The sequence below is a fragment of the Lindgomyces ingoldianus genome (genome assembly GCF_010093535.1).
Source record: "Lindgomyces ingoldianus strain ATCC 200398 unplaced genomic scaffold BDR25scaffold_6, whole genome shotgun sequence".
Classification (NCBI taxonomy): Eukaryota; Fungi; Ascomycota; class Dothideomycetes; order Pleosporales; family Lindgomycetaceae; genus Lindgomyces; species Lindgomyces ingoldianus.
Genome location: NW_022985167.1, coordinates 90798 through 104041, shown reverse-complemented (window position 1 = coordinate 104041; position 13244 = coordinate 90798). Strand labels below are relative to the sequence as shown.

Here is a 13244-nt window from a genome sequence, read left to right as displayed (position 1 = left end):
CCAGGACGGAAAATAGCAGGCAGGAGATGACGCTTGCCCTGGCGGTGAGCCTGTGTGTCACGGGGAGCAGAAAGTGTCTGAGGAACAGCTGGGCACTCAGAGAAAATTTTCTGGACGAGGCGAACGTGGGCGTGGTTGAGCGTGGGATGGCTGGGGGGAGTTTGAGGTGAGTTGGCAATAATTTTTACGGCCATGTTCTGTGATGTCTGGTGCCTGCTGCACGGGAGAGTGGGCGTGGGCCGGGCGCGGCGGGGAGTGGAGGAGCACGGCTTTATCGACAAGCCAAGCTGGAGCGGCGAGGAGGGGCAGCAGGGGGAGCTCTGGCCTGCAGATGCTCCGGACCCAGGAGCTTGCACTGGTGCATTGCTTTTGAGGGCATGCACACTGGCCGCACAGCACAGTGAAAGCCGCCGACCCCTCGTCATATCTAAGTGTTGAGTCTGGCTTACCTGTTGGCCTGGTAGCTGGCCGGCTTTTAAAGTTCGTCAAGTGTCCACTTTTCGTTCTGACACAATTCTGAATTCCCATATATTCCCCTCCACTCCAACACCCTCCTCACCTTTACACTTCACCTACCCTCTCCACTCCACCACATCCCTACACCTACACTGCTCTTTTCATACTTTGCCAAAGCGGCTGTCCACTATGGCCACGCTCGCATTCGACAATAAATCTACGTCGTCCTCAGCCATCGACGATAATGAGTTCGACGACGAGCACGATGAGCATCATCCCCACCGTAACTCAGTTCACCACCGGCTGCGGGCAAGCAGCTCTATTATGCAATTGAAGAAGATCCTGGGTGCGTTAACTACCCAATGGCAGCCTGGAAGCTGTGGGTGCCCGCTAACAGCTCGAATAGTCGCCAACCGTGGAGAAATCCCCATCCGCATCTTCCGCACAGCCCACGAACTTTCCCTTCATACCGTCGCTGTCTACAGTCATGAAGACCGTCTCAGCATGCACAGGCAGAAGGCGGACGAGGCCTACGAGATTGGACACCGCGGCCAGTATTCTCCCGTCGGAGCCTACCTGGCGGGTGATGAAATCATCAAGATTGCACTCCAGCACAATGTCAACATGATCCATCCTGGCTACGGATTCTTGTCCGAAAATGCAGAGTTCGCACGAAATGTCGAGAAGGCCGGGCTTATCGTAAGTTGCCCTTTTGTTCTTCTTATGATGAAATCCACTTTATTGCGGGAGCACATGACAATTGCATTTGTTGAGATGGCCTCTCCCGGAGAAGCAAGCTTGCGCGGGGCCGGCTGCAGGGTCGTGCAGGACAGACACCGACTTCTTTCAGCATGTCTTTTTCTGCCCGGACTACTGCCGATCACCGGCCCGCACCAAGACCCTTTACTTTTCCTTTCTTCACAATTGAGGCTGACTCTTGGGGTTTAGTTTGTAGGACCCACTCCGGAGACCATTGATGCCCTTGGCGACAAGGTGTCTGCACGAAAGCTCGCCATCAAGTGTAATGTCCCCGTCGTCCCAGGTACGGAGGGACCAGTCGAGAAGTACGAGGAGGTCAAAGACTTCACCGACAAGTATGGCTTTCCCATCATCATCAAGGCCGCCTTTGGAGGTGGTGGCAGAGGCATGAGAGTAGTCCGGGAGCAGTCTACGCTCAAGGACTCGTTCGAGCGAGCAACGTCGGAAGCCAAGTCAGCTTTCGGCAACGGCACGGTCTTCGTTGAACGATTCTTAGACAGACCAAAGCACATTGAGGTGCAACTATTGGGTGACAACCTCGGCAATGTGGTCCATCTGTATGAGCGTGACTGCTCGGTGCAGCGCCGACACCAGAAGGTCATCGAGCTTGCTCCGGCTAAAGACCTCCCACAAGATGTTCGCGAGTCTATCTTGAACGACGCCGTCCGACTCGCTAGGTCGGTTAGCTATCGGAATGCCGGAACTGCCGAGTTCTTGGTTGACCAGCAGAACCGATATTACTTTATCGAGATTAACCCGCGAATGTAAGTTGTTCTGGCCGTCCTTGCCAAGCTACAATGCTAATATCGTGATTCAGTCAGGTTGAACATACTATTACTGAGGAAATCACCGGTATCGACATCGTTGCCGCACAGATTCAAATTGCTGCAGGTGCTTCGCTTGAGCAGCTCGGCCTTACACAAGATCACATCTCTACGCGAGGGTTTGCGATCCAATGTCGTATTACCACCGAGGACCCGGCCACCAACTTCTCGCCAGATACCGGGAAGATCGAGGTGTACCGTTCTTCAGGTGGCAACGGAGTGCGACTTGACGGTGGAAACGGTTTCGCGGGCGCAATCATTACTCCTCATTATGACTCCATGTTGGTCAAGTGTACCTGTCATGGATCTACGTACGAAATTGTACGCCGAAAGATGCTTCGATCATTGGTTGAGTTCCGTATTCGAGGCGTGAAGACCAACATTCCTTTCTTGATCAAAGTTCTCACGCATCCCACTTTCATCGAGGGGAACTGCTGGACTACTTTCATCGACGACAGGTAGGTTTGTGACTCTGAATCTGTTACGAAGTTTCTAACACATGTCCAGTCCCGAGCTCTTTGCCCTCATCGGCTCGCAGAACCGTGCCCAGAAGCTGCTTGCATATCTCGGAGACCTCGCGGTCAACGGTAGCCAGATCAAGGGACAAATCGGCGAGCCAAAGTTCAAAGGCCAGGTCGTCATTCCTACCCTCCACGACTCTAGCGGCAAGAAAGTCGACTGCTCCGAGCCTTGTCAGAAGGGTTGGCGAAATGTCATTCTCAAGGATGGTCCAGAGGGCTTTGCAAAGGCTGTCCGCGCCAACAAGGGCTGCCTCATCATGGACACCACCTGGCGTGACGCCCATCAGTCTCTCCTCGCTACCCGTGTGAGGACCGTTGATATGCTTACAATTGCGAAGGAGACTAGCCATGCTTTCTCCAACGCCTGGGCCCTTGAGTGCTGGGGTGGAGCGACCTTCGATGTCGCCATGCGCTTCCTATATGAAGACCCATGGGACAGGCTGAGGAAGATGCGGAAGCTTGTCCCCAACATTCCCTTCCAGATGCTCCTACGTGGAGCCAACGGCGTTGCATACTCATCTCTTCCGGACAATGCCATCTCCCATTTCTGTGAGCAAGCCAAGAAGAATGGCGTGGATATTTTCCGAGTCTTCGATGCTCTTAACGACGTTGAGCAACTTGAAGTCGGTATCAAGGCTGTCCTCAAGGCTGGTGGTGTTGCTGAGGGTACCGTCTGTTATAGCGGTGACATGTTGAACCCGCACAAGAAGTACAACCTCGAATACTACCTCGGAGTCGTCGACAAGATCGTCAAGATGGGCGCACATGTCCTTGGTATCAAGGATATGGCGGGTGTTCTGAAGCCTCGTGCCGCCACTTTGCTGGTGGGAGCCATCCGTGAGAAGTATCCTGACCTCCCCATTCATGTTCACACCCATGATTCTGCCGGAACTGGTGTTGCCTCCATGGTAGCCTGTGCTCAGGCTGGCGCAGATGCTGTCGATGCGGCTATTGACAGCATGTCTGGCATGACATCTCAGCCCAGTATTGGCGCTATTCTTGCTTCTCTTGAGGGCACCCCAAATGACGCAGGACTTGATGCTCATATCATCCGTCACCTCGATGCATACTGGGCGCAACTTCGGTTGCTCTATTCTCCCTTCGAAGCAGGCCTTACCGGTCCTGATCCGGAGGTTTACGAGCACGAGATTCCTGGAGGCCAACTTACCAACCTCATTTTCCAGGCTTCGCAGCAGGGTCTTGGAGAGAAATGGGCTCACACGAAAAAGGCGTACGAACACGCCAACGACCTTCTCGGTGACATTGTCAAGGTTACACCCACCTCCAAGGTCGTCGGTGATCTTGCTCAGTTCATGGTCTCTAATGATCTCTCCCACGATGATGTTCTTCAGAAGGCTGAGCAACTCGACTTCCCATCATCGGTACTCGAGTTCTTCGAAGGTCTCATGGGCCAACCCTACGGAGGCTTCCCCGAACCCCTCCGCACCCAAGCCCTCCGTGGCCGAAGAAAGATGGACAAGCGACCTGGTCTGTATCTCGATCCTATTGACATCGCCAAGGTCAAAGCCGATCTCAAGCAGAAGTGGGGCGATGCCACCGAGTGTGACGTTGCCTCCTCCATCATGTACCCCAAGGTCTTTGAGGACTACAAGAAATGGACCACGAAGTACGGTGACCTCTCCGTCCTACCAACCCGCTACTTCCTTGCTCGTCCAGAGATTGGAGAGGAGTTCCACGTCGAACTTGAGAAAGGTAAAGTGCTTATCCTCAAGCTTCTTGCTGTGGGACCACTGTCCGAGCAGACCGGTCTGAGGGAAGTCTTTTATGAGATGAACGGCGAGGGCCGAACAGTCACTGTCGAGGACCAACATGCCGCTGTCGAGAATGTACGGAGGCCCAAGGCTGATCCTACCGATGGCAGTCAAGTCGGTTCGCCGATGGCTGGAGTTGTTGTTGAGGTCCGTGTGCATGATGGCGGCGAGGTCCTCAAGGGCGACCCCATTGCTGTCTTGAGTGCCATGAAGATGGTAAGTCTCCTAGCCCACCCCCACTCGACCTTGCACGCTAACAAATATTCTAGGAAATGGTCATCTCCGCGCCCCACAGTGGCAAAATCGGTAGTCTGTCCGTCCGTGAAGGCGACTCACTCGATTCTCAAGATCTTGTCTGCAAGATCATTAAGTAATTTCTTTCCGGCCCATGTCTTTCTGCTTTGTGTTTTCAGTACGTTGCTGAGTCGATGGTGTCTAGTGTCGAGAAGAAGCCAGCTAAGAAGGTTACCTGGCGCTCTCCTTTGACCATACTCTAAATAGGGTTTTATTTCCTGATGGTTAGGGGCAATGGGATAGGATGGTTTATGTAGTTTATGGTGAAATGGATGATGACTTCTACCTCAATTCAAGTATGTTGTACGCTTTGTGATGTGCTGAAACTTGATGATTAAGTGCTGTTAACTACAGCGTGTTCTGGCCACTCAAAGTACAGGATTAGAAAGAATCCGATTGCTTATATTCCTTGCTGGAGTCGAGAGCATTACTAGCAGAATTAGAAAGGGTTGTCTTAAAATTATCCGTGTCCTCTCCTGTGGGTGCGTTTGACTCCAGCACATTCGTCCCTATCAAGTCACGATAGCAGAAAATATTTGATTTCTTAAATTCCTTGCTAGAATTAGGCGGAATGAAATCTTTTGCTCTGAATTACCCCCTTACTATGACCCATATTCGTACATGTCTATCCATAGATTACCGAGCAAAATTCGCAAGAGATGTCCTGAGAAAATCTAGTTATTCAACGCCACAAATGCAATTAAGAACATTCAAAGTCTCCTCTTCATAAAATCAGAAACTCAGAAACTCCGTGACCCCAAGGTAGCCAATAACCACACTGCCTACTTCCTCACAGCACTAAAATCCAACCTCCGCGCAACCTTGTCCGCACGCCCAGTGTCCACTTCCCCACCCCTCCTTTTCAAATCCTCGCCCATCTTCTGCTCCCCACCTCCCTGCCTAGGCAAATCTTCTTTCTTCGTTGGCCGCGGCGCATTCGTCCAGTATCTGTGATCCAGGACCGCTCGCGCTGAGAGACGTTTGAGGGGATCGAGCGTCAGCATCCCACGTATCAAATCAATACCGTCTTCGCCTAAAAGCGGGAAACGGTTGCGCCAATAGCCGAGGGGTTGCGCGCGCTTAAGACCGGGTTGAGAAGTGTTTTGTGAGGGATTGCCGTTCGCCGCGCTGGAATTGAGCGTGAGGCTGGGAGCAGGTGTATTGTCTGGGGCAGTGTAGAATTGGAATTGGGATACGCCTGGCCAAGTCTCTTCAGTCGGGGTGCCGAAGACGTCGTAGATAATACACAATTGCTGAAAGTCTGTTTCAGATGGTAAAAACCATTCTCGGATCGCGAGCTCGGCGATGACGACGCCCATACTCCAGACGTCCACGCCGCCGCCGTAGTGTCGTGCGCCGAGAAGGAGTTCCGGGGGACGGTAGAAGCGCGTGATCACGTTGTAGGTCATGATGCGTCCGGGGTCGGCGAACGAACGGGCGAGACCGAAATCAGCAAGTTTGACGGTGCCGTCGGCGGCGATGAGCAAGTTGTTGCCCTTAATGTCGCGGTGCAGGATGAAGTTTTCATGGCAGAACCATACGGCTTGCGCTAGCATGTTCGCCCATGCTTTGATGTCTGCGGATGTGTAGCTGATTGTGTGTGTTTTCCATAATGTCTCGAGGTCGCCGAGGGGTAGGTGTTCGAGCACGAGGGAGATGTTTTGGTCTTTGGTGGAGAATACAGCGTGCAGTTTTATGACGTTGGGATGTTCGAGCTCGGAGAGGAATTTGATTTCTCGGATGGCGTCCATGGCGATGCCGTCTTTGTAGTCTTGGTTTACTTTGATTTTTTTTATGGCGACGAGGGAACTAGGATCTTCGCGGTAGTGGCCGCTGTAGACGATGGCATAGGTTCCTTCGCCGAGTTTGGAGCCTGAGATGGACAATCAGCATCAGCAATATCTTTCTAGGTTTGTTTGAGGCGGAGGTGAGGTGAGAGGGATAGGGACAAGGGTTTACCTGTGATGAACCTCTTGCGGACTTCATCGTTCATTTGCTCCGCAAGATCTCGTCCTGGATCTCCAGGCGTCGAGGCCGCGGTTGCTGTCTGCGCATTGCTGGAATTGAGAATCGCGAGCGTTTTCGTTTTCGTTGAAAGAGCCCTCATGCCTGGTCCTGGAGGGTTAGGCCTCGGACTGAGGACCGGGGAGATAACCATCTTGTCAACCTTTTCAACCATGATATCCGTGTCTAGCGAACCCATGTAAAGAACGGAGTATGGAAGCTATCGCAAGGTCGATGCTGGGAGGAGATTCGGGGTGTTAGAGGTGGTAGCGGACAGAGACGTCGAGCGCTCGAGGGATGTTGTAGGTGAGAGTTTCATGCTTTGGGTGAGTGCGGACACATATTTCCCCTTTCGTTGGAACCGTGCTCTTTCACGAGAGGTTGGTGAGAGTGGATAGTTGATGCGGCGGTTCGATGCATAAGGCTACGTTTGGCCCGTGCGTCAAAGCCTCTCGACATGTCCAGGTGCAGCATCCCGTATACCAAGAAAGGTAAGACCAAGTTCCTGGTCGTTTTTCGAACAGACGAGTTCAGTTTCGGTCTCCTCTACTTCTGATACCACGCGGATGCAACGCTGGATAGCTATGTAATGGAGGGATTTCTGGCTGTAAGTTCTTCCGAGGTTCAGCCGAATCTCGCAGCTGTTCTAATATTGATGCAAAAATCACGTCAAAGAGAATAGGATAAAGGTAGTCGGGTTTAGAAGGCATTGGAAATGTACAGATTATAATTGTTAGTTATTTTAGAGGGGTGGATGCAGCACTGGAGAGCCGGGAGCTGCGATGGAATGTGGCCGGTCAAAGCTTCCCTATCTTGGCATCTTCGAAAAGTTGATCATCTCTAGACCACCAACATCAACACTCAATTCCCGCTTCAGCACCTACACATCGCCGTACCTGATACTCGGTCCATTTGCATTGTAATTTATTCTAAGCACAAAATCAGCAGTTCCCCCCCACTGGCCATCACTGCCTGACTGAGACCATGATTCTGCGGAGACCTCTTCTCACAATCTCTACCTCTTTCTCGGCCCCAAAGACCTGCGCCCGAAATCTGCACCACCGCATCCCCCTCCGACCAATCCCACAGCCCATTCCATTCATCCCTGATGTGCCCACCTTCCTCACAGCAATCGGCCGCAACCTCTCGGCACACAGTTCCAAAATCACTTCCTGGGATGCCCTCTTCACCCTCACTTCTGCTCAACTCAAAGACCTAGGCGTTGAGCCCGCGCGCTCTCGCCGCTATCTTCTCCATTGGCGCGAGAAGTTCCGGAACGGGGAGTACGGGATTGGAGGGGATTGCAAATTCGTTGAAGATGGCGTTGCTGAGCTGAGGCTTGTGGAAGCGCCTGTTGTGCCGAATACCGAGCAGGGCAGTATGAGTAGGAGGAGTGCTGTGGCGACGGCGACGCATATGCCCGGTACGAGGAAAGCTGTAGTGAATGTGCCTAAAGGAACCGAACGGCCGACTGAGCCGTTGGAGAACGTGAAGAGTGTCAAGGGCGTTGTAGTCAAGGGCGCGAAGACGATCAAGGCGCCTTATGTGGAACTTGTGAAGGGTAGTGCCGGGCTGAAGGCGTTGTTAAGGGTACAGGAGGGGATTTGGGAGGAGAGAAGGGGGCATAGGGTTGATGGGGGTGAGAGGAGGAAGGCTGAGACGAGGGCGAAGAGGAGGGCGGCAGAGAATAAGGAGAAAAAGAGGTAGATCGCCGGGGAAGCTGGAGGGGGTGGAATAGCATGGAATATGGACTTTGGAAATGATGGATCTGGCTCATGGACACGACTTGTAACATACCTTTTGTGCGAACATGTAAGTTTTATAAATTTCAACTGACAAGGCTTTACCTGGTACAAACTCTCATGCGAAAAGCCATTGATATAGTCTGCTTAAGACTGAGATGCGACTAAAATAACAAAAGAGTCGCATCATGCAAAACGGTCTCAAATTTGCTTGGTTAGGACGAGAACGAAAATAGTGCCCACACTTTAAATAGCCAGGGCATTACAAAAGGTAGAGAGAGATTTGTTATCGGGTTCCAATTCCAAGAGAAAGGCATCAACCCATGTTTGGCCTCTACTCTAAGACATGGGATGTTCTTCCTGGCCTGTGTGTGACGGGCGCCTTCACGCCGTGTTTGGTCCAACCCCGCCAATCCGTAACTACGACAGCTAATTCGACCTCACCTCTAACTTCATCCCGTAACTCGGCATTCTAATTACATCTATGTTTTTTCTACAATATCCTTGCCACTTATTTTGGTTTACCTTCTTCGTGGCTATATCCTGCTAGGAAACCTTGGGCAGGTGAGTGTCAGGCAAACTATTCATCTTTCCGGACGGCGCTAGGGCCGGGTTATTGTCTCTTCCGATCCGTTTTTATGAACGCTTTCGTCCCTTGTTAGCTGCCTCTTTTCCTCGTGGTTTTTTTATTTCCCCTACGTCATGTCATCGATTTAGTAAGATTTTCGTGAATTTGACCAGTTCTCTGATTTGGGTTTTAGGTGGGCATACGTATCCGTACCTACGCCTCATGACTACTGTTTCAAAACCATACTCTCATCACAACAGTTCTTGACACTCACCAAAGACTTGCTTTACACTTCAACTCTCAGTTACATTGTCATATCCCGCTGCAACGGCAAACAATGGCAAATATCACCTATGCTATCCTAGCAATCCTGCCGCTTGTCGCTTGGTATCTCTACGTCCAAGCTCGACGCTGGCGCTTCAAGAAATATGCACATATTCCCCACCTACCCTCGTCCTTCGCTCTGGGCCACCTCAAGTTCATTGCTGAAGGCTTCAAAAAACTTGGCGATAGCAGGCGCCACGGAGGTATGTGTTCTCTCCCTTTACACCTAGGCTAAAGTTTCAACTAAGAAATGTTGTAGATTATGTATTCGGCGACATGATAAAGGCCGCCGGCAACCCACAGATATTGATGGTCGATCTCCGTCCCGTTAACTATGCCATGGTTCTGGTGGCTTCCCATGATATTGCAGAGCAGATCACGCGGACCTCGAAGTTGTATCCGTATAGTGTGACGAAGTCGCCGACAATACAGATTTCGTACCAGCACTTAGTTGGAGCCAAGTCTATTCTTACACTTGAGGTACATACATCATGCCCTTTAAACCTCCCTTCAAACGTCTGTCTTGCACCCTTCATTGAATGAGTGCTAAATTATTTTAGGGGGAGGAGTGGAAGACATTCCGCAAGAGGTTCAACCTTGGATTCGCACCACAACATCTCCTTACTCTCCTTCCCCAGATTGTGAAGAAGACGTCGGACTTCATGTCGAGGCTCGACAGCCTGGCAGAGTCGGGTGTTGAGTTTGACATGGAACCTCTCTGCACCGACTTAACTTTCGACATCATCGGTGCCATTGTCATGAACGTCGATTTTGAGGCCCAAGGTGAACATATTCGCAGTAACAACATTGTGAAACACTACCGAAATCTTATAGAGACGTTCTCCGACACTGGTCGCCTCTGGCTGTGGCTGAATGTGCCTATCCGGATCCGCCGGATCATCGCATCCATGCAAGCGGATCGTGCGATTAAGAAGGCGGTGAAGCAGCAATTTGCAGAAATCAAAGCGGCACAGCGCAAAGCTACGAAACAGACCAAAGATCGCTCTGTGCTTGCGCTTGCTCTAGAGGATATCGATGTATTAACGAGCGATACCCTCCAGAGCATAACTGATCAGGTTAAAACTTTCCTATTTGCAGGACATGATACCACTTCGATCCTCTTGCAGAGGCTGTTCTATGTACTCTCCATTCATCCAAAATGCCTTGCCACTCTTCGCGCTGAACACGATGCAATATTCGGGGACGCGGACCCTCAAGAAGTCTTCCTCGCTAGGCCAGACGAAACAATCAGAGCACTCTCTTACACCTCCGCCTGCATAAAGGAAGCTTTGCGCCTGTGGCCTCCAGCCGGAACCGCAAGGCGAGCAGAACCTGGGTCAGGCTTCAAAGTGCGGCTGGAGAACGGAGAAGAAGTCTGTCTTGATGGAGCAGTACTCTATCTCTGCCAATATCTAATCCAACGTGATCCCAAAGTCTACGGTGAAACAGCCAACCAGTTCATTCCTGAGCGCTGGCTTGGAGACACGGATACCAGTGCCGCGAACAAGGACGAAGCGGGCCACGAGGCTGGAGAGAGTAAGATTCCTATCAGTGCTTGGAGAGCATTCGAGCGAGGACCAAGGAACTGTATTGGCCAGGAACTGGCAAATTTGGAAGCTCGGGTTATTCTGGCTTGTGTGATAAGGAGGTATGATTTCATTAAGGTTGGAGCTGGGGCGATTAAGGTTGATGAGAAAGGGGAGCCGGTGATGGATATAAAGGGGGTGTATGAGACTACTTCGGAATTGTTTAGTGTAAGTTGCAATCCCTTTCTGACATGTGAATGCATAGCTAATTGTTGATAGTCGATGCAGGTGACCTCGAAGCCGTTTGATAAGACTCGGATGCGCATCAAGATGCATCATAAAGATAATTGAGATTAAACTTCATGATATCTGCTCGGAATGTAAGATTTGTGGTGTCCGATACTGAGAGGGTTCTTGGTGTACTAGTCGTGTTTGATACCTATCAAGGGCCCTGTCAATTAGCAATCAGGTGCCTTTGAAGGGACAGATTTCTGAAGAATGTACATGGGTTTTCAGTGCATTTTGCAGAGACTTGGGTCAAATCAAACTTCTGAACAAGTTTTTCAAACCCAAATAACTGTGAATGGGAAATTTAGTGCTAATTGCTTGCCGATTTTAAGATAATAGAGAGTCCCAAGTCGGCACGCTCACCGAAATGTTAAGAGATGATGCATGCCTTTTGAAGTCTTCCATATCAAAATTTCTGTCCTGCACACCCCTAGTCGCGCCCCTACCATGACTTCAATGAGAAGTATGGATAAGCGGTTCTTCGTTCCCATCATTCCTTCTGCTGCCCCATCGGCCCCCGGTGCGTTAACATGCCGATTGATGAGAAATCGGTTTCAGGATGCGCAAACCGGACGAATTCTACGGACCTCATTTTTATATGCATATTAAATAACAATTGCTCGAATTTCAACATCTTCAGTCCCTTTAAGCATCTTTTACTCTAGATTTAAGGTTCCTAGGCGTAAGTTTGCCGGTGCCACAGCTACTGCAGGAACCCTCCAATGACATAAGGTGCACAGACAGCACGCGATCTTGTACCGCAATGACGACCGTCCAAACTTCTACCACCACCCCTTCTCTTGCCCGTGCTAACTCGTCCTCGACTGAACGAGCAGGAGCTCCAGCCTCCGCGTTCCACAAACTCGTGGATCGCGTACGGTTCTCTTACCATCGGAATTATGCCACGACTTTCGCGTCTCTTCCTCCCATATCCAACGACCGCCTCAATGCCTCCTTGAACGAAGCACCACTCGATGTCTGGTCACTCACAAAATCCGAGATTCTGGCAGCGGAAGAAAAAGGGAAGACGGTGCTCTACCTGGCATATGGGTCGAATCTGTGTAAAGAGACGTTTAGGGGCAAGAGAGGCATCAAGCCTCTCTCGCAGGTCAACGTGCTAGTGCCGGAACTGAAGTTGACGTTTGACTTACCGGGAATACCCTATTCGGAGCCTTGTTTTGCCAATTCGGCGATGCGAGATCCGTCAGAGTCGAAGCCCGAGGGCGGGAGTCGTGTGGGCGGAGCAGATTATCACAAAGACCGCTGGCACAAAGGGCTTGTGGGATGCGTGTACGAGGTTACACCATCCGACTATGCACACATAATTGCGACTGAGGGTGGTGGGACTGCATATAAGGATATTATGGTTACTTGCTATCTGCTACCCGACTCGGACACGGTTCCCTCCTCACCGTCCTCCCCATCCTTCAAAGCCCACACGCTCTTCGCACCCGCTGCTGATCCAGACTCCACGCAGGCCTGGGGTCTCCACACACGAGAGCGTTTCTCCCGCCCAGATCCCAGCTACGCGCAGCCCTCCGCCCGCTACCTCAAACTCATCACCGATGGCGCATCCGAGCTCTCCCTCCCTGCCGAATACCAATCCTACCTCTCGCAAATCCGACCGTACACTATCACAACAAAGAAACAGGGAATGGGGCAAAAGATCTTTCTGAGTACATGGATCCCGTTTATAGCATTTGTGTTTGGGCTTCAGGCTCGGTTTCAGGATGATAAGGGACGCAGCCCTAAATGGCTCGAGAGGTTGAGTGGGTTGTTGTTTTTGGGGATGTGGACGAATTATGATGCAGTGTATAAGAGGATATTTGGGGATGGGGAGAGGACTGAGGGACAGGATGAGGATGCTATGGGTGGGCAAGAGAAATTAGGTATTCTGGGAAGGAGGGAGGACAGAGTGAGTTGTGGTATTGTTTGAAAGCGCTGGGCGGGGTTCTCATCGTCTTGCCTGGGTAGCGCATGCTTTGTGCGTTCTATCCCATACTTATATCTCTCTCGAGTTGAACCAAACTTAGCATCTGCTAGTATGGTTTCTACCTGATTAGTCTAATACCTGTATGCATGCATGACGTCCACCCCTTCCAAGGCCTCTCTATTAGGCTTCGACTTAGTTAGCATCGCTTAAAAAGTTAAGGAAAGATATTTTAC

General features: G+C 51.1%; 5 protein-coding genes across 5 annotated transcripts; 4 read left to right on the top strand and 1 right to left on the bottom strand.

Moving 5' to 3' along the window:
• The first annotated feature begins 387 nt into the window (after nt 1–387).
• BDR25DRAFT_254673 (pyruvate carboxylase) lies at nt 388–4915 on the top strand. The gene is made up of 6 exons (XM_033686311.1): nt 388–802; nt 863–1155; nt 1405–1979; nt 2033–2497; nt 2547–4548; nt 4602–4915. Exons 1-6 carry the CDS (start codon nt 646–648, stop codon nt 4704–4706), a joined length of 3597 nt encoding a protein of 1198 aa, XP_033551327.1. The 5' UTR covers nt 388–645; the 3' UTR covers nt 4707–4915.
• Nucleotides 4916–5408: 493 nt separating this feature from the next.
• BDR25DRAFT_215166 (serine/threonine-protein kinase-like protein) lies at nt 5409–6784 on the bottom strand (the record flags this gene model as incomplete). Its single annotated transcript, XM_033684828.1, has 2 exons — nt 5409–6499; nt 6586–6784. 2 exons carry the CDS (start codon nt 6782–6784, stop codon nt 5409–5411), a joined length of 1290 nt encoding a protein of 429 aa, XP_033551326.1.
• A 701-nt stretch (nt 6785–7485) lies between these two features.
• Nucleotides 7486–8337, top strand: BDR25DRAFT_279779 (uncharacterized protein; the record flags this gene model as incomplete). Its single annotated transcript, XM_033687775.1, has 1 exon — nt 7486–8337. The coding sequence occupies exon 1, from the start codon at nt 7615–7617 to the stop codon at nt 8335–8337; it is 723 nt and encodes a 240-aa protein (XP_033551325.1). The 5' UTR covers nt 7486–7614.
• Nucleotides 8338–9065: 728 nt separating this feature from the next.
• Nucleotides 9066–11141, top strand: BDR25DRAFT_279775 (cytochrome P450; the record flags this gene model as incomplete). The annotated part of the gene is made up of 4 exons (XM_033687774.1): nt 9066–9467; nt 9524–9744; nt 9825–11018; nt 11070–11141. The coding sequence occupies exons 1-4, from the start codon at nt 9278–9280 to the stop codon at nt 11139–11141; spliced, it is 1677 nt and encodes a 558-aa protein (XP_033551324.1). The 5' UTR covers nt 9066–9277.
• A 519-nt stretch (nt 11142–11660) lies between these two features.
• Nucleotides 11661–13227, top strand: BDR25DRAFT_279772 (uncharacterized protein). Its single transcript, XM_033687773.1, has 2 exons — nt 11661–11760; nt 11819–13227. The coding sequence occupies exon 2, from the start codon at nt 11842–11844 to the stop codon at nt 13012–13014; it is 1173 nt and encodes a 390-aa protein (XP_033551323.1). The 5' UTR covers nt 11661–11760; nt 11819–11841; the 3' UTR covers nt 13015–13227.
• Nucleotides 13228–13244: the final 17 nt, after the last annotated feature.